The following is an 18,818-nucleotide window of genomic DNA, read 5'->3' as shown; positions in this document are numbered from 1 at the left end:
CTTGTACCCTATAAATGTATATAAAAACTTTTCTTAAAAAAGAACAGAAGCAATTCCCTTTTTTGGAGGCTTTCCAAACAAGAAACGCTTTTCCGAAAAGGAAAGGCAGGGTTTGTCAGCAAAAATACCCTAGTAGGTAATGTTTTTCTTTCACAACACTCTCCTCTGTTCTTGTAATTGAGGGACTTCCATTTTTAATACAGGTCAGCACTCTCAGAGTTATAGAGTTATAGAGAGGTTCTTATTTGAGGAATGGATCATAGGGCAGGGTAGGTGGGGAAGGTTGCTGGGAAACTGTCTCTCATGTTCCTAAGGTCCTGTTATTAATCTAAATTAATTTATTACTTAATGTGGTGAAAAACACTCTGGTAGTTATGTTTAAAGTTTAATCTTGCTTTATACTCACAATAGATTTCAAGATAAAGAACTGGAGTTCAGGGACAGTAAGTGACATGCCTATTGTCACACAGAAAATTATTGGTAAAGCTAGAGTATAAAATTAAGCTTGCTAACTTTATAAAGATCCTGTGGTACCATGAAAATTACTCTGCTAAAGGGGCTTCCAGTGGCCCTAAAACAAGCAGACATTGAGAGCCCCATTTGAGTATTACTCTGGTGCACTGCTGTCCTTAAATAAAGAATGAATATAGACACTTGTTGTACATAGGAAGTAAAAGAGGTAAGTATGGGCCCTTCTCTATCTGTCTTCGGAAGAAAAAAAAATAGATATGCTGATTTTTAAATATCAACGTGTATAACAAATTGGTCCCTTGGACAATACTGATTATAGCATTTCTTTTACATTTTATAATGATTAATTCCCTGTGTCCACTTGACCGGGCCAAGCATTGCCCAGATTCAACATTATATTGAGGTGTGTCTGTGAGGGTGTTTCTGAGTGACATTAGCATTTGAACCAATGGACTCAGCAAAGTAGATTGCTCTCCCCAATATATATATTAGTGGGGAACATCCAATCCATTGATGACCTGAATAGTATAAAAGACGAAGGAAGGAGGAATTAACCCCTTTTGCTTCCTCTCTGCCTGCTTGAAGTGTAACATTCTTCTCTTGCTCTTGAACTGAAAATTAAACCATCAGCTCTCTTGGTTCTCAGGGCTTAGGACTTGGACTGAATCATGCCACTTGCTTTCTTGGGTCTCCAGCTTGTAGATGGCAGAGTATGAGATTATGAGCCTTCTCAGTCTCTATAATTGTGTGAGCCATTACCTCATAATAAATTTCTTCCGGGAGGAGCTCAGCCTGCGCTGCGCCACGATGTCCGGAGAGTCAGCCAGGAGCCTGGGGAAGGGAAGCGCGCCCCCGGGGCCGGTCCCGGAGGGCTCGATCCGCGTCTACAGCGTGAGGTTCTGCCCGTTTGCTGAGAGGACGCGTCTGGTCCTGAAGGCCAAAGGAATCAGGCATGAACTCATCAGTATCAACCTGAAAAATAAGCCTGAGTGGTTCTTTAAGAAAAATCCCTTTGGTCTGGTGCCAGTTCTGGAAAACAGTCAGGATCAGCTGATCTGTGAGTCTCCCATCACCTGTGAGTACCTGGATGAGGCATACCCAGGGAAGAAGCTGTTGCCGGATGACTCCTATGAGAAAGCTTGCCAGAAGATGATCTTAGAGCTGTTTTCTAAGGTGCCATCCTTAGTAAGAAGCTTTATTAGAAGCCAAAATAAAGAAGACTATGCTGGCCTAAAAGAAGAATTTCGTAAAGAATTTACCGAGCTAGAGGAGGTTCTGAGTAATAAGAAGACGATGTTCTTTGGTGACAATTCTCTCTCTATGATTGATTACCTCATCTGGCCCTGGTTTGAACGGCTGGAAGCAATGAAGTTATATGAGTGTGTAGACCACACTCCAAAACTTAAACTGTGGATGGCAGCCATGAAGGAAGATCCCACAGTCTCAGCCCTGCTCACTAGTGAGAAGGACTGGCAAGGTTTCCTAGAGCTTTACTTACAGAACTGTCCTGAGGCCTGTGACTATGGGCTCTGAAGGGGGCAGGAGTCAGCAATAAAGCTATGTCTGATGTTTTCCTTCACTAAAAATAAATAAATAAATAAATAAATAAATAAATAAATTTCTTCCTATGTAAATCTTCCTGCTGAGGTAGGAGGCAGGACTTTGGTCCAGAGGTAAGACTCAGACACTAGACCAAATTGAGGACTAGCTAAAACAGGAACAAGGTGAAAGTAGCTTTCCATAAGATAAGCCCACCAGTGTGCCATGTTAGTTTACTGTTGCTATGGCAACACCTGGGAGTTACTGTGATGGCAACACTCAGGAGTCCCTGCACCTTTCCATGCAATGACTCAATGATCCAAAAGTTACTACCCTTTCCCTAGACATTTCTGCATTAATCACACCTTAATCTACATGTAATTAAAAGTGGGCATAAATATAAACGTAAAACTTCCCTGAGCTGTTACTATAAACACACTGCCTGTGGGGTAGCCCTGCTCTGTAGAAGTCACAGAGCAGTAACACTGATGGAACTGTACCACCACCAGAGCTGTAACACTGCTGCTTCAATAAAGTTGTTTTCTTCTACCTCTCTCTTGTCCCTGAATTCTTTCCTGAGCAAAACCAAGAATCCTTGAGGGCTAAGCCCTATTTTGGGGCTACCCTGCCCTGCATCACTATTGGTTCTGCTCCTCTGGAGAACTCTGACTAATACATATTCTATGACCAGCTTTCATGTAAAATGCATACTACAACTCCCTCTATGTTTGCCAGAAAAGTTCAATTGTTGACTAGTACAGAAGGCGGCTTTATGTTCATAGTGTTTTAATTACAATATGAATTCCACAGTGCCATGGAGCACAAGTTTTAACATGTTATTTTGTTTTTAAATTCCCCATAGTAATGTTAGTTTTGATATAACACCTGCCCATATGAAACAAATTCCTGAATGGGGGTGATTTACAATTAATTGTAGGTCAGCATTACATCACCTATGAGTGTCATGTAAAGATTCATTTTTCTTACCTCTGTTAGTCAAAGTGGTTCTTAACTCTGGCTGTGCATTTAGAATTGCATGGTGAAATGATTTTTTTTTTTTTTTTAAATGAGGCTTAAAATTCTCCACCCAGGCATTTGATTTAAATTGCCTTGGGTATAGACCGAGGATACATTTATCTTTAATTGATTTAAATATTAAATAATATAAAACTAATCATTTTAACATGTACAATTCAGTGGCATTTAGTGTATTTATAATGTCACACACCCATCACCTCTATCAAGTTCCAAAATATTTTCATTACCACAAATGAAAACCCAATCATTAAGCAGTCACTCTGCATTCCTTCCTCTCCACAATCCTAGCAACCACCAATTTGCTTTCTGTCTCTATGGATTTACCTATTCTGGATATTTTATATAAATGGAATTAAAAAATATGTGACCTTTGGTGTCTGGATGCATTTATTCCGCATAATGTTTTTGATATCCATCTATGTTGTAGCATTTATCATCCCTTAATTACATTTTATGTTCAAATGATATTTTATTGTACAGATATACCACAATTAGTTTACCTATTCATCAGTTGACAGACATTTGGAATGTGAATGTGCAGTTATGGACATTAATATTGTTTGAGAACACCTGTTTCCCATTTTTGGGATATATATCTAAAATTATAATCACTGGGTCATATAGAATTCTATATTAAACTTTTGAGGAACAGCAAGATTATTTTTCAAAGTGGTTGCACCATTTTACATTCCTACCAGCAATCTATGAGGGTCTCAAGTTCTCCACATTCTGCACAACACTTGCTATTTTCCTTTCTAAAAAAAATATAGTCATCCCAGTGGATGTAAAGTGATTTCTCATTGTGGTTTTAGTTTGCATTTCTTTGATGGCTAATGACTTTGAACAACATTTTGTGTGCTTAGTGACCATTTATGTCTTCTTTTGTGAAGTATCTATTCAGATGTTTTGACCATTTTTTGACTGGGTTGTTTCTTTATTATTGAATTGTAAAAGTGCTTTATATATACTAGATAAAATCCCTTATCAGATGTAATCTACAACCTCTTTATCCCATTCTGTAGATGTTTTTCACTTTCCTGATAGTGCTATTTGATTCACAAACGTTTTTAATTTTGATTAAGTCTAATTTATCTATTTTAATTTCATTTTGTGTGTTTTAGGCATCATATAAAGAATCCATTGCTAAATCCAAATTCATGGGAGTTTATCTTATGTTTTCTTCTAGTAGAACTTAATTCTTATATTTAAGCCTTTAATCAATTTCAAGCTAAATTTTGTATATCGAGCTAAATTTTGTATATTGTAAATTTTGTATATATTTTGTATATTTTGTGTGCCACTATCACACTGTTTGGATTACTGTAGAGTTGTAGTCAGTTTGAACTATAAGTTCTCCAAATTTGTTGTTCTTCCTTCAGATTGTGTTGGCTATTTGTGGATCTATGCAATTCCATACGAATTTTAGAATCACATTTTCTATTTCTGTGAAAAATATTTAGGATTTTGATTAGGATTGCAATTAATCAGTAGATTGCTTTGGAGAGTATTATCATCTTACCCATATTAATTCTTCCAATTCGTGAACATGGGATGCCTTTTCCAAAGTGACTGCACAATTTTACATCCCTAACAGCAATCTACGTGGGTTTTAATTTCTCCAAATCCTACTCAACACTTGTTATTTTAGGTCTTCTTTAATTTATTCTAGCAATGTTTTCTAGTTATCAGTGTACAAGCCTTGCAGATCATTGATTGAGTTTATTACTAGGTATTTTTTAATGATAGTGTAAGTGGTATTATTTTTTATTTCATTTTTAGATTGTTCATTGCTGTTGTGTAGAATTACAACTGATTTTGTCATGTTGATCTTGTATCCTAAAATATTGCTTGTTTGTTAGCTCTAGTCAGTTTCCTTGTGGATTCTTCAAAGTTTTTTATATGTAAGATCAATACATATAAAATGTTCTTTATATGTAAGAATAAATATAATTTTACTTAATCCTTTCTAATATGGATATATTTTATTTATTTTCTTGCCTAATTTCTCTCACTAGAACCTCAAATACGATGCCAAACAGAAATGGTGAAAGCACGCATACTTGCCTTGTTTCTGATCTTTTTAACTATTAATATAATGTTAGGTTATTATTATTATTATTATTTTTTGATGAAGTCTCGCTCTGTCGCCCAGGCTGGAGTGCAGTGGCGCAATCTGGGTTCACTGCAAGCTCTGCTTCCCTGGGTTCACACCGTTCTCCTGCCTCAGCCTCCTGAGTAGCTGGGACTACAGGCACCCACCACCATGCCCGGCTATTTTTTTTTTTTTGTATTTTTACTAGAGATGGGGTTTCACTGCGTTAGCCAGGTTGGTCTCGATCTCCTGACCTCATGATCTGCCCACCTCGGCCTCCCAAAGTGCTGGGATTGCAGGAATGAGCCACTGCATCTGGCCTGTTTTGTGTGTGTGTGTTATATATACACACACACACACACACACATATATATATGTATACCCTTTTTCATGTTGAGGAACTACCAGTCTAGTGCTAATTGTTGAGTGTTTTTATCATGAAAGAGTGTTGAGTTTTCCCAATGCTTTTTCTCACTCTGCTATGATCACGTTTTGTTTTCCCCTTCATTCTGTTAATGTGGTGTATCACATCAATTGATTTTCATATGTTGAACAAATCTTGCATTCCTGGAATAAATTTGACTGGTCAGGCTGTATAATTATTTGAAAATGTTAGCAGATTCAATTCATTAGAATTTGGTTGAAGATTTTTGCATTTATTGCAAAGGAACCAAAGGATATTTGTCTATAATTTTCCTGTGATTTCTGTATCTGTTTTTTTTTTTTTTTTTTTTTTTTTTTTTTTTTTTTTTTTTTTTTTGAGACGGAGTCTCACTCTGTAGCCCAGGCTGGAGTGCAGTGGCCGGATCTCAGCTCACTGCAAGCTCTGCCTCCCGGGTTCACGCCATTCTCTGGCCTCAGCCTCCCGAGTAGCTGGGACTACAGGTGCCCGCCACCTCGCCCGGCTATTTTTTGTATTTCTTAGTAGAGACGGGGTTTCACCGTGTTAGCCAGGATGGTCTCAATCTCCTGACCTCGTGATCCGCCCATCTCGGCCTCCCAAAGTGCTGCGATTACAGGCTTGAGCCACCGCGCCCGGCCTGTTTTTTTTTTTTTTAATCCACATAATTATGACCTCATAGAATGAGTTAGGAAGTGCTTTTGCACTTTTGTTTTTTGGAAGGGTTTGAGAAGTATTGGTGTTCATTAAAAACTTGTTAGAATTCACAAGTAAAGCTATCTGGTCTTGTTTCTTTTTTCCCTTCCTTCTCCTTCCCTTCTCCCTCCCTTTCTCCTTCCCTTCTCCTTCCCTTCTCCTTCCCTTCCCCTTCCCTTCCCCTTCCCTTCCTCTTCCCTTCCCCTTTCCTTTCCTTTCCTTTCCAGAATTTTTGATTAATGATTTTATTTCTTTACTTATTATAGGCCTGTTATGTTCTATTTCTTCCTGAGTTAGTTTTTTTGTTTCGTTTTGTTTTGTTTTGTTTTGTTTTTTGAGACAGAGTCTCGCTCTGTCGCCCAGGCTGGAGTGCAGTGGCCGGATCTCAGCTCACTGCAAGCTCTGCCTCCCAGGTTTACAGCATTCTCCTGCCTCAGCCTCCCGAGTAGCTGGGACTACAGGCGCCCGCCACCTCACCCGGCTAGTTTTTTGTATTTTTTAGTAGAGACGGGGTTTCACCGTGTTAGCCAGGATGGTCTCGATCTCCTGACCTCGTGATCCGCCCATCTCGGCCTCCCAAAGTGCTGGGATTACAGACTTGAGCCACCGCGCCCGGCCTGAGTTAGATAGTTTGTATGTTTCTAAACATTTGTTTTATCTGCGTTATCAAATTCATTGGTGTACAAGTGCTCATAATATAGTATTCTCTTAAAATCATATTTTTTCTCTAAAAATTGTATTTCTGTGTTTTTTTTTTTTTGTGGTCTATTTGACTGCCTTCTTATTTTTGCCTTGTATTTTTGTTTGTTTGTTTGTTTTGTTTTATTCTGATTTTTGTAGTACTTACCCTGGGGATTATAAATAACATTTTAATCTTGTAACACTGAATTTTAAAAAATAATACTAGCTTGGTTTCAATAGTATAGGAGAGACTTATCTTCGACATAATCAGAAAAATATGAAAGAAAATTGAGAAGGATATACTTTCCTGAATTCGTGATTCAGTTTACTTTTTTCTGAGGTTGTGTCACACCTATTTTACATTTTTGATAATACTTATATAATTTCTTCTATAACTTACGTCTAGCCCCAGTGTAGCATCTCTATGTCTTATGAAACAGTGCCAGTTGAGAGGATCTGTAGATAATTCCTTTTGTTCCCTGGGACCAAAGTACACTACAGTTGGGGGTGGGGAGTACTGTCTCTCACTGTTACCAAGAAATCATGAACAGGATTATGCAAGTCCCATCTTACCTATGGTTTAAGTGTCAGACTCAGTATGTTGTCTATTGTAAAGCACTCAGGTTATAAGACAGCAAATACTATTATAAATAACTAATGAGATGTAATGAAAATAAGCAATATTGATAGTACCAGTTTGCAAGGGAGCTTATTTTTGTTAAATTATGACTTGATTGGTTCATTTTTCTGTTAGGAATTTTATCTGGAAAAAAAGCGTTTGTATCTCTGAACATATGTAACCAAGAATATTCCTAAGATTTATTTGAGCTTTTTCATCTTCAGTGTTTTAAAAGGTATCCAGATCCAAATGCTTCAAAATCAATGCATCATTGTAAATTTTCTTATCAACACGTTGCTTTAATAAAAGGACAAGAGGTTTCATTTATGAATTGTCTAATATATTCCAGACACTTTTCATACATCATTTAATTTACTTCATGTAACACTTTTGAATGAAGGGTAGAAAAATGGTTAAGCTGGCAAGGCTGTGGAGAAATAGGAATGCTTTTACACTGTTGGTAAGAGTATAAATCAGTTTAACTATTGTGGAAGATGGTGTGGAAGATGTGCAATTCTTCAGGGATCTAAAACCAGAAATACCATTTGACCCAGCAATCCCATTACTGGGTATATACCCAAAGGATTATAAATCATTCTACTATAAAGATACATGCACTCGTATGTTTATTGCTGCACTATTCACAATAGCAAAGACTTGGAACCAACCCAAATGCCCATCAATGATAGATGGGATAAAGAAAACGTGGCATATATACACCATGGAATAATATGCAGCCATAAAAAACAATGAGTTCATGTCCTTTCAGGGACATGGATGAAGCTGGAAACCATCATTCTCAACAAACTAACACAGGAACAAAACCAAACACAGAATGTTCTTCCTCCTAAGTGGGAGTTGAACAATGAGAACACATAGACACAGGGAGGGGAATATCACATGCCAAGGCCTGTCATGGGGTCGGGGGTAAGTGGAAGGAGAGCAGTAGGACAAATACCTAACGCATGTGGGGCTTAAAACCCAAATGATGGGTTAATAGGTGCAGCAAACCACTGTGGCACATGTATACATGTGTAACAAACCTGCACATTCTGCACATGTATCCCAGAACATAAAGTAAAATTAAAAAGAAAAAAAAAAGCATCCACTACACACACTTTTTGGGTTGGAAGGACATGGTAGAAAAAAGTCAAGCTAAATAAACTATGAAGTGTTCCAAAAAATATCTACAATTCCTTATCGAGTCTATTCCCTCCACACACTGGAATCCATCCTCTGGATCTGAGTTTTGTTGTATTTTGAGCTTACAGTTAGTCATATGATTAAATATTATATCCAGTCTCTAGTTCATCATTAATAACCCATTTTTATTCTGTTATTTGTTATTTCCAGCTTTTCTGAATTTCATGAATTTCAGCTTATTAATATTTAAAAATATTCAGTCTTTATGTTTTCTTTTTCGTTTTAACTATAGTTTTAGTTTTTGCTCTTTTGCTGTTTATTGTTATGATTTGATTGCTATTTTCCAAATATTTGAGTTGAATGCTGGGCTATTATTTCAAATACTCCCTTTCCCTAGCAAATATATATTCACTATATATGTCTCTTTGGGAAAAACTTTTGCGAGAATATGGAAAACTTGAGATGTGTACACTGTGATTTTTTCAGATGTAAATATTTCTGAGTTTCCAGTAACACCACCTCTTCATTAACAAAATGTGTTTGTTAATTGTGTTTTCTTCTAGTCTATTATTTTTTGTATGGTAGAATACACATAACAAAATTTACCATCTTACACATTTTTAAGTGTAAAATTTAGTGGTATTAAATGTATTCATAATAGTGTGTAACCATTAAAAAATTGTTGAATAGGTAATAATATTCCGATTCTGGGTTTCAATTTTTTAAAAACTGTAAGATATTTGGTATTATCATTATCTTCATGTCTATACTCTTTCCCTATAAAATATTGCTTGCCTGAGTTCTGGAACCAGACACGTGTGGGCCCAAATTTTAGCTTCACTACTTTATGCTAGGATTTCCTGGACAATTAACTAATCTAAATTTAAATGTATTCCATTGTGAAATATTTCCTCAAAAAAGTCATTTTAGTTTCAAATGAAATTGTGTACCTATGCAGTAATAGGTGGGCAGTAAATGTTAGTGGCTTTCCTCCTTGCCTCTGCTACTTCTAGGCATCTTTTCAGTGTAGTTAAAGCAGCTCAAATTCCATTCACATGATTTTGAGGTGTTTCTGGGTCTGAGTTTGGTTATTTGAATGCCCAGATGCTAGATGCTTAATGATAGAGCTCTGCAATTGAGTACCTATTAAATTCTCTCTGATATGTTTCTGACTGGGAGTCATGTCTCACTAGCTTGAAAACTACTAGAGAGGAGGACTCTCGTTTTGTGCTTCTGTTAATTTTACCTGGAGCTTGATACACAGTTGTGAGTATAGCATAATTTTTAAGGGCGAGGGAGCTGTTGCTATCTGTATTGACTTTGTGACCATAGGCAAATAACGTAACATTGCTGAGTCTGTTTTCTTGTTTTAAAAAAGAGGATGAGAACATAATATCCACCTTACAGATTGAATGACATGCATATGAAGTATCAAGCATAGTGACCAACACGGAGAAAGTAAATGGTCAAAAAGTGGAGTTATTGCTGGTATTAATATAAATTTCAGTTATTGATAAAAACATAATTGATTAATCTAATAAAACTCTGAGATATTTAGAATAGCCCCATATATGTTTTCAGGCAGAGATTTCCTTCTGGCACTAAGATCAGTGTGATCATTAAATAATTATTGTCATTCTACTTTTGTTAGTCCAATTGTTAGATAGCCACTTCCTGACTAGTGGCAAGCACGGAAATGTTTACTTTTGCATCATTCCAAGGCTCTTGTCTTCAAGATGGCCTGTGTTATTCAGTCCTCATAATTAAGTTAGTGACAACATATGGAAGAAGTTTTGAATCAATTATTTTACTTGTTTCACATTACAAAATAATTACTCAGCTGAGCAGTTAACTTTGGTTACTATTAACAAACCGCTGCAAAAACAGGATATAACATCACTTCCCTAGGTTTAAAGCAAAAATCCCCTACCCTAGGTTTAAAGCAAAAATCCCCCACAAAAATAACTAGTACAATCAAAGCAAGTATGTGAAATCAGCCACTTAAAGCTCATTAGTATTTAGCTGTCCACAGAGAAAAGTTTTAGCTTTGGAATGTACTGAGTAATTAATTTACCAGAGAGTCACAGCATACAAAGTCATAATCCAGATCACTCAAGACTATCTTAATAGGACAAACTGCCCTATTCAAAGTGAGACTTTGACACTACTTTTGATAGAGTGGGTAAAGTGAACAGTGAGAGCAAAACAAATCCCCACTATGTACATCAAAGCTTAAAACATGCAGACCTTGGGATAAACAAATTTCATGCTCTTTGGGGCCTGTCACCTGACAAGGTGCTTCTTTCTCCTTGCTTTTTATCAATTTCTAAGGCTGCATTGCTTGCTCATCCATTTAGTTGATCAAAATGCTCTAAATGACTTTAGGCAGGACTGTGGCTTCTTTGGAAGCTTACTTACTACAAACACTCTAAATGATGATAGATAGTCCCAAGACCCAGGGGATTGATATTTGTTGGTCTAAGTGAAAATTTAAAAGGGACTTTGAAGGATAAAGGACAGTTATTATTTGGATGGGCAGAAAGGGCATATCTTTCTCCATTTTACAGACTATTTTTGTATTCCTATTAGAACTAGTTGGCCACTGTGTTGCGCATACTCTCTCTGGAACTGTTTTCTACCCTCAGCTCTTGCTTTACCTTGTATGCACCCTGTGAATCTAAAGAAATAACCTTAATTAATAAACAAATAAATAAATAATTTAAAATGTTATCTTCTAAGCCAAAAACTCTGTTGAACTAAACTCAACTTATGTTGAAATATAGTCATGAACACACACAAAACTGAAAAAAAAATAGACCATTTTCTTCAAAGCAATGAATTTAATTTAATATACTTTAATCTTAGATGTGGAGCTCCTTGAAGGCATTATTTACAGCACTCACCACCACCTGTATTTATATCACTCTCTTCCTCAATTGCAGGCAGATCACTCCACTAAGCAATCTTCAACCCTGGAAGACAGATTTGAATGCAGAAACAATCATGTCTTTAATTTTAAAATTAGCAATAGAGACTTGATGGCCATTTAAGAAGTTGCAGTGTTTTAAATTCTATTTTTCAGAGATTCAAGCCTGCAATTAGAGAACTCTGAACAATCAACTAACTGAGCTCTTTAAGGGAGAATATGATAGGCCAGAGTATGAAATCCAGTAAGTGCCTTAAATATAAGTTTTAAACTTTTGACATTTTAAGTGCAGTATCTCAAACAGAAATTTTATGTCTGCATAATAAAGAGAAACCAAGTAAATTCCATTATAATGCACTTTCTGTCAATTAATTTGGTTTTAGAAATCCAAGAAAACTTATCCTAATGGTTACAGTTACCCTGATAGAAATTCCATTTCCCTCAGTGAGCCATCATAAGACTGGATGGAAAGTTTAGCAAAATAAATACAAGGTCTTTTCTCTGAACTGCACTCTTCCATCATAGTCCCCAAAAAACAAAAGACAACAAACCAGAACATAAGGTTGTGTATCAGTTCTACTTTCTCCAGGGTGCACAAAGCCTGACATTTTGGGTAAGGTGTTTTCTCAGTAACTAGAAGCCTGATTTCAGAGAGATACAGCTGTGTCTCTGCTCTGACATAGTCCAAGAGAAAACCATGCAAAAATATCCCAATATTTTATATTATTATCCCTTTTTCCCCTCTCCCAATTAAACTATTATGCCACTCCTGCCCTGACCTCAGCTATATCTCTTTCCTAAGATTCTAATGAATGAAAACAGCTTGCCCCCTGAAAAGAACTGTAACTTCAACATACTCAACAAATCTCTGTTAATATGTATTATGTGTAAGGTCTCCTGTTTTATTTGACTTGGGATCAAGGCTTTAAAGAAAAGCACAGATGTGTGCATGTTTGTATGTGTATTCATGCATACACACACACACACACACACACACACACACACAGAGAGAGAGAGAGAGAGAGAGAGAGAGAGAGTCTTACCCAGGGATATTTCAAATAGTTAGTGCAGATTGAAGAGATACTTGTTGTAGGGCCTTTTTGGTAAACTTGACCACAAAGCTTGGTAGTTCTGAAAATGCTGTGTACTAGAGAGATTGAAAATTCAAAATCTATGTTTCTGAGGGTCAAAATTTTCCTCTCATCTTTCAATATGAGGATATGTTTCAATCCCAACATAAGCCCTTTGGTTGTATTGATAAATTGACTGGCTTCCCCAGCTGAAAAGAATTCCTCCTTTTGTCTTTCCAATTTGTATGTAGGATAGCACAGCCAACAGGCGTTAACACAGTCCCTTTAAAATATTTTAAACAACAACAACAGCCAATTTTATCACTATTGGTAAACATGTTGAACACATTTACTATATGCAGGGTATAGTATGAATACTTTGCAAATTGCATTTACATCATTCACTAAGGTGAGCACCCACAACAATTCTATGGGGTGAGTGAAGCAGGTCTTATCTCTATTTGACAGATGAACAAACAATATCCAGAGACTCTCATATATTTATTCAACTTAATAAATTAAATAAGTGGCATCTATGAGACCATTAACCATTAGGCTTAGCCTTTTACACACTATCTTAAAGGAGATTTGCATTAGAACTAATTGTACCTAGCATTTCTACAGGAGCTGGAGAGACAAGACCCTAAAGTACATGCTTTGCTTTAAAGGACTTGTGACTGCACAGTTTAAGGAGGAAGGTGTTGATCTGAAGGTATATATTAGGTTTTATGCCCCAGAATGTAAATCCTCAAGTGGAATGAGAGGGCCTATGAAGACTTGCAAAAGTAAAGAAAGGGAGAAGTTCACAGCTGTGGGAGAAATGCAGGGTAATGCATCAATGCTGGAATTTTGTAGCACTGAGGCCAAATTTGCTGTTTGTGGCCCAATGTGGGTGATGGGAGTGGAACATGGGAAATGTATGCTTTAGGCTCTTTATACCACTGCAAAAATTTTTTCCCAGGTGGAACGCTCTTCTAAACAAAACCAACCCAGAGGAGCAGATGAAAAAACAAACAAACAACAACAACAAAAAATTTCAAAGATTTAATCTTAGACTTCAGAAATTTGTGGAGTTGGAAGTAACCTTAGAGGTCATCTAATCTAACACCTTCTTTTTATAGAGGAAGAAACAGGCCTAAATGAATGGAGGGAGGGGTAAATAGGTTCCACAATGAGTTAGTGAGAGAGCTGTTGTCCCAGCTTAGCACTCCTTTTCTGTAGTTATTTCTATTTCACCCTGTTTAAAGACAGTTATATCTTTGTAGCAAGAAAACAGCAGTCCGAGTAGAGGCACTGTACAGTTAAAGGGAAAAAGCAGTGAAAGATGCTACTGTAATTTCAGGTTTATAGGCAATCTAAAAAATATGCTTCTCCAGTTTCCCAGAAAGCCTGAAAAGTGAATGATATAGGTATGTCTGTGTGCACAGGAGATTTAACTATGGTCACAGTACAACTATGTAAGAGGAGGATAAGAGGGCTTTGGATAACAAGGGAAACAGCAGGGCATAGCTGTGGGATAATAGAAGAGTTATAAAACGTGATTGTTATTTCACAGCTTTGGGTCAAAATTTGCAAAAACTGTATTCATCCTGGGAACAGTGACCTGAGCATGGGAAACATACACCACTGTGGGTCTAGAGCTTCAAGGCAGAGAGGACTAGGGTCTTGGGTGGGGAATACCTTCTCAAAATCTAATAAACATCTGCTTCTGCAGTGTTTGCTATTTTACCAGTCAGATCTTTAAAAGCATTTATTTTTCTTGTGAATTGCTTCAAGGCAGGAAGCACAATGTTGACAATATGGAGGTCTGCAAGAAAGAGTGATTTAAAGTTTATCAAGGGATCCTGGGTGCAGGTATCTCTCAATGTCCTTTAGCGTTCCAGTGAACCCTCTCTTCCATCTATTCTTTGACACTCTATATCTTCATTTTGCCATGTCCCTAGTCACGATTTCCTTCATCAGTCATCTACTCAGGCCTGACTTCCTCTAAAAACCTCAAGAATCTGTATTTACTTCCCAGATAATAACTATCAGCCCCCAAATGGAATTTATATTCTTTCAGAGCAGGTGATCATCCTAACTTATAACATGGTTTGGATCACTGGTCAACCCTACTATAACTGCATAGCCCTCTGAGATGTTTTTGCATCTTTAAACAATATTTATATTATTTTTGTCTCAAAATTATTAAAATTACATGAAATAAGTGTTCAAGAAGGCTTATTAAAACAAAGGAATGTCTATTTAAGGCAGGAGCAGACAAACTGTGTGTGAGGGGCCAAGGAGTAAATATTTTAAGTTTTGAATGCCTTATGATCACTGTTGCAGTTACTTGATTCTGCCATTTAGCACAAATAACACTACAGACAATACGTACATGAATGAGTATAGCTGTATTACGATAAAACTTTATTTATAAAAACAAGCAAGCAGTGTGAGGAGCTCAGCAGACCCTCTTTCCAAGAGTAACAATCATGTAGCTGATGAAAATTATAGAAAACAACCATTTAAATCCTCTGAAAATTGATCTCAGTTTCACACAGGAATCGGTGACACAATTATCACAAAGAGTCTACTGATTGTTGTCAATAAGGGTCAGTGGCATTTGAGGTATGCACTGCTCCCATTCCCTGCCTCCCTCAGCTTCATGTTATGGAAGATTTACTCTAGGTTCTCTACTTGAGCAAGTGTGTTAAGAGTTATTACCAGCATATGTGGCTGAGAGGACTGTGAGTTTTTCCTTTCACCCAACTCACACTCATAGAGCTAGGACTTTGCCCTGGCAGTGACAGATGATACTGGAGCCTGATTAGCCTTACCCCAGTTTTCTCTTGGGACAGATGTTCCATACTGGAAGAGGGAAACTGAGAAAACCCGGAGCTATCATATTTTGCCACCCCCAGCACCTACTAGTAGAGTAGTAATGTCACTTCACAAGAAACAGACTGTTGTCTCCACCCTCAGCTCCTGCGAAATGACACAGAAGATCTACCCATTGAAAGAGGCAGGTCATTAAAACAGCTCTGTCTAAGGAAACCCACATTTTTGGAACAGAGAGTGAAGAACTCCAGGCCTAATGGCTTTGCCAAAAATGAGATTTGGTGAGCACAAATTAAGAGGCAACTGGTAGCTCTGATATAAGCAAAGCAACAGAACATCCAGGGGCTTAATAGAAATAACTAGGGAAAGAGACATCCAAGGAGAGCCCTCTGAGATCACAGTAAACTATGGGAGTTGGAAACACCATGTACATGTGCTACTCATAAAGCATCTGTATTAGTCTGTGTTCACACTGGTATTAAAAACTTCCTTGAGGCTGGGTAATTTATAAAGGAAAGAGGTTCAATTGATTTATAGTTCCACATGGCTGGAGAGGCCTCTGGAAATTTACCATCATGGCAGAAAGGGAAGTGGAAGCAGAAGCAGGCACAAGGTGGCAGGGGAGAGAGAAGAGAAAGTGAATGGGGAAGATCCTCTTATAAAACCATCAGATCTCGTGAAAACTAACTCACTATCACAACAACAGCATGGGGGAAATGGCCCCTATGATCCAATCACCTCCCTCCCTCAACATATGGAGATTATATGTCCCTTCCTCAACAAGTGGGGATTACAATTCAAGATGAGATTTGGGTGGGGACACAGAGACAAACCATTCCAACCCTGGCCCCTTCCAAATCTCATATCCTCACATTTATAAATCAATCATGCCTTCTCAACAGTCCCCCAAAGTCTTAACTCATTTCAGTATTAACTCAAAGTCCACAGTCCGAAGACTCTTCTGAGACCACAAAGTCCCATCTGCCTATCAGCCTGTAAAATCAAAAGCAAGCTGGTTACTTACAAGATACAATGGAGGTACAGACATTGGGTAAATGTTTCCATTCCAAATGGGAGAAATTGGCCAAAACTAAGGGGCCACAGCACAGGCCCAATGCAATTTGAAAACCCTGTGGGGCAGTCATTAACTCTTAAAGCTCTGACATGGTTTTCTTTGAGGCCATGTTTCACATCCAGGTCATGCTGATGCAAGAGGTGGGCTCCCATAGTCTTGGGCAGCTCGACTGCTATGGCTTTACAGGGTACAGCCCCCTGCTCCCAGCTGCCTTCACAAGCTAGCACTATCTGGGTTTTCCAGGAGCACGGTGTAAGTTCTTGGTGTATCTAACATTCTGGGATCTGGAGGATGGTAGTCCTCATCTCACAGCTCCACTAGGCAGTTCCCCAGTAGGGAGTCTGTGTGGAGGCTCCCCACATTTTCCTTCCACACTGCTCTATCAGAGGTTCTCCATGAGGACTTCACCCCTAAATCAGACTTCTGCCTGGACATCCAGGCATTTCCTTATATCCTCTGAATTCTCAGTAGAGTTTCCCAAACCTCAATTTTTGACTTCTGTGCACCCGCAGGCCCAACACCATTTGGAAGCCTCCAAGGCTTGGGGCTTGCACCCTTTGAAACTATAGCCTGAGCTGTACCTTGGCCCCTTTTAGCCATGGCTGGAACTGGAGTGGTTGAGACACAGGACACCAAGTGTTGAGGCTGCACCACTGAAGCAATGGCTTGAGATGTACATTAACCCCTTTTAGCCATGGCTGGTATGCAGGACACCAAGTCCCAAAACTGCATAAAGAAACAAGGCCCTGGGTCTGGTCCACCAAACCATTTCTGCCTCGAGTCTGTGATGGGAGGGGCTGCCGCCAAAATCTCTGACATGCCCTGGAGATATTTTCCCCTTTGTGTTGAAGATTAATATTCGGCACTTCATTACTTCTGAACACTTCTGCAGCAGCCTTAAATTTCTCCCCAGAAAATGGGTTTTTCTTTTCTATTGCATAGTCAGGCTGCAAATTTTCCAGACTTTTATGTGCTGCTTTCCTTTCAAAAATAAGTTCCAATTTTTGTCAGACAAATGCACAAAAAGTAAAATGAATGCACTATTTTATGTTGCTTGTTAATACAGAGAAGTGAATTCATTGGAAAATATTCCAAATAATCAGAAACTAAAATATAGAGAGGAAAAACCCAGCTACTTGTGGAATTGTGTATTTTCTCTCTCACTCATTATTTTTCCCTTTCGTTTTCAAATAGTTGTTGTCTTCTCAATGAATCTCATATTTTACTCCTGCTTTGAAAGTTAGCTTTAGACACATTCCAAAACAATTATGCACTTAGATAATCATTAACAAATGCTACCCGAGTCTGACCTTTCTGGCCAGACAGCCACGAAAAGATAAATGTTTCATGAGGCTTCACCTTTAAAAGAGACTACATTCACCCTCAGGCACCTATTCCTCTGGAACTTTTATTTTTTGTACAAACCTGTGTCTTCCTTTGCATTTCAAAATGAAAGGATTTATGTTGATTTAAATATTTTCTAAACATTGGTACAGCTATAGGCTTGATATAGTGATTTTCTTTTGCCCACCTCATATCTCCTAACCCTAAATCTAAAATGTTTATTTGAAATGTTTCTCCACACAGCATGATGGTGGAAAAGTACACATACTAGGAATTAGTGTTATTTGCACAAATTCCCTGGTCATGTTTTGTGATCCTCAATTATGCCAGAACTGCTTTCTTCTACTAAATTGAGCTCCTAGGGCACACAGGTCATGTTTGTCTTACTTTCTTCAGAGTATGAGTGTGTCTGCTTTGCACAAATTAGATGCTCAAGAAAATTTGACTCTGATTGTCACTATAATGTATAGTGTATAATTGTAATTATAATGACACGTCAAATGTAGTACGGTTAGAAAGAAAAAGTTAAGTTTATAGTATTACTGTGACTTTATTTGGTATTTTATTATAATGTACTTTTCAAACAAATTTTGACAATATAAGGAGGGAATATGGAAAAGAAAACTTTGAGAATGCATGCATGGTTAAATCATTTCATACTAAAATCTGCATCTAATTCTTCCACAGCTACTGAGGCTAGACCATTTTCTAATGTCATTATTCTAATAATATATAATAGAAATAAATCTTACAAGATATGTAAATAAGTATTCGTACATGACTTATTTATGGAAACTTGTATAGATTTTATATTGAACTGGCACTGCATATTTTTCATTTTAATTTCACTAACACTAGCTAAGTATTTTTAATAATCTAAACAAAACTTCTAAGCTGGGAGGGG

General features: G+C 37.5%; 1 protein-coding gene across 2 annotated transcripts; it reads left to right on the top strand.

Annotated features, from left to right (window-relative positions):
* Positions 1–1,248: 1,248 nt before the first annotated feature.
* Positions 1,249–2,063, top strand: LOC112615486 (glutathione S-transferase omega-1-like). Of its 2 annotated transcripts, XM_025372203.1 has the most exons (2): positions 1,258–1,644; positions 1,744–2,063. In XM_025372203.1, the coding sequence occupies exons 1-2, from the start codon at positions 1,279–1,281 to the stop codon at positions 2,002–2,004; spliced, it is 627 nt and encodes a 208-aa protein (XP_025227988.1). In that variant the 5' UTR covers positions 1,258–1,278; the 3' UTR covers positions 2,005–2,063. The 2 variants fall into 2 exon arrangements, with proteins under 2 accessions (XP_025227987.1, XP_025227988.1); XM_025372202.1 differs by having other exon boundaries at positions 1,249–2,057.
* Positions 2,064–18,818: the final 16,755 nt, after the last annotated feature.

The sequence above is a fragment of the Theropithecus gelada genome, chromosome X (genome assembly GCF_003255815.1).
Source record: "Theropithecus gelada isolate Dixy chromosome X, Tgel_1.0, whole genome shotgun sequence".
Taxonomy (NCBI): Eukaryota; Metazoa; Chordata; class Mammalia; order Primates; family Cercopithecidae; genus Theropithecus; species Theropithecus gelada.
This window is presented reverse-complemented; position numbering and strand designations above follow the sequence as displayed.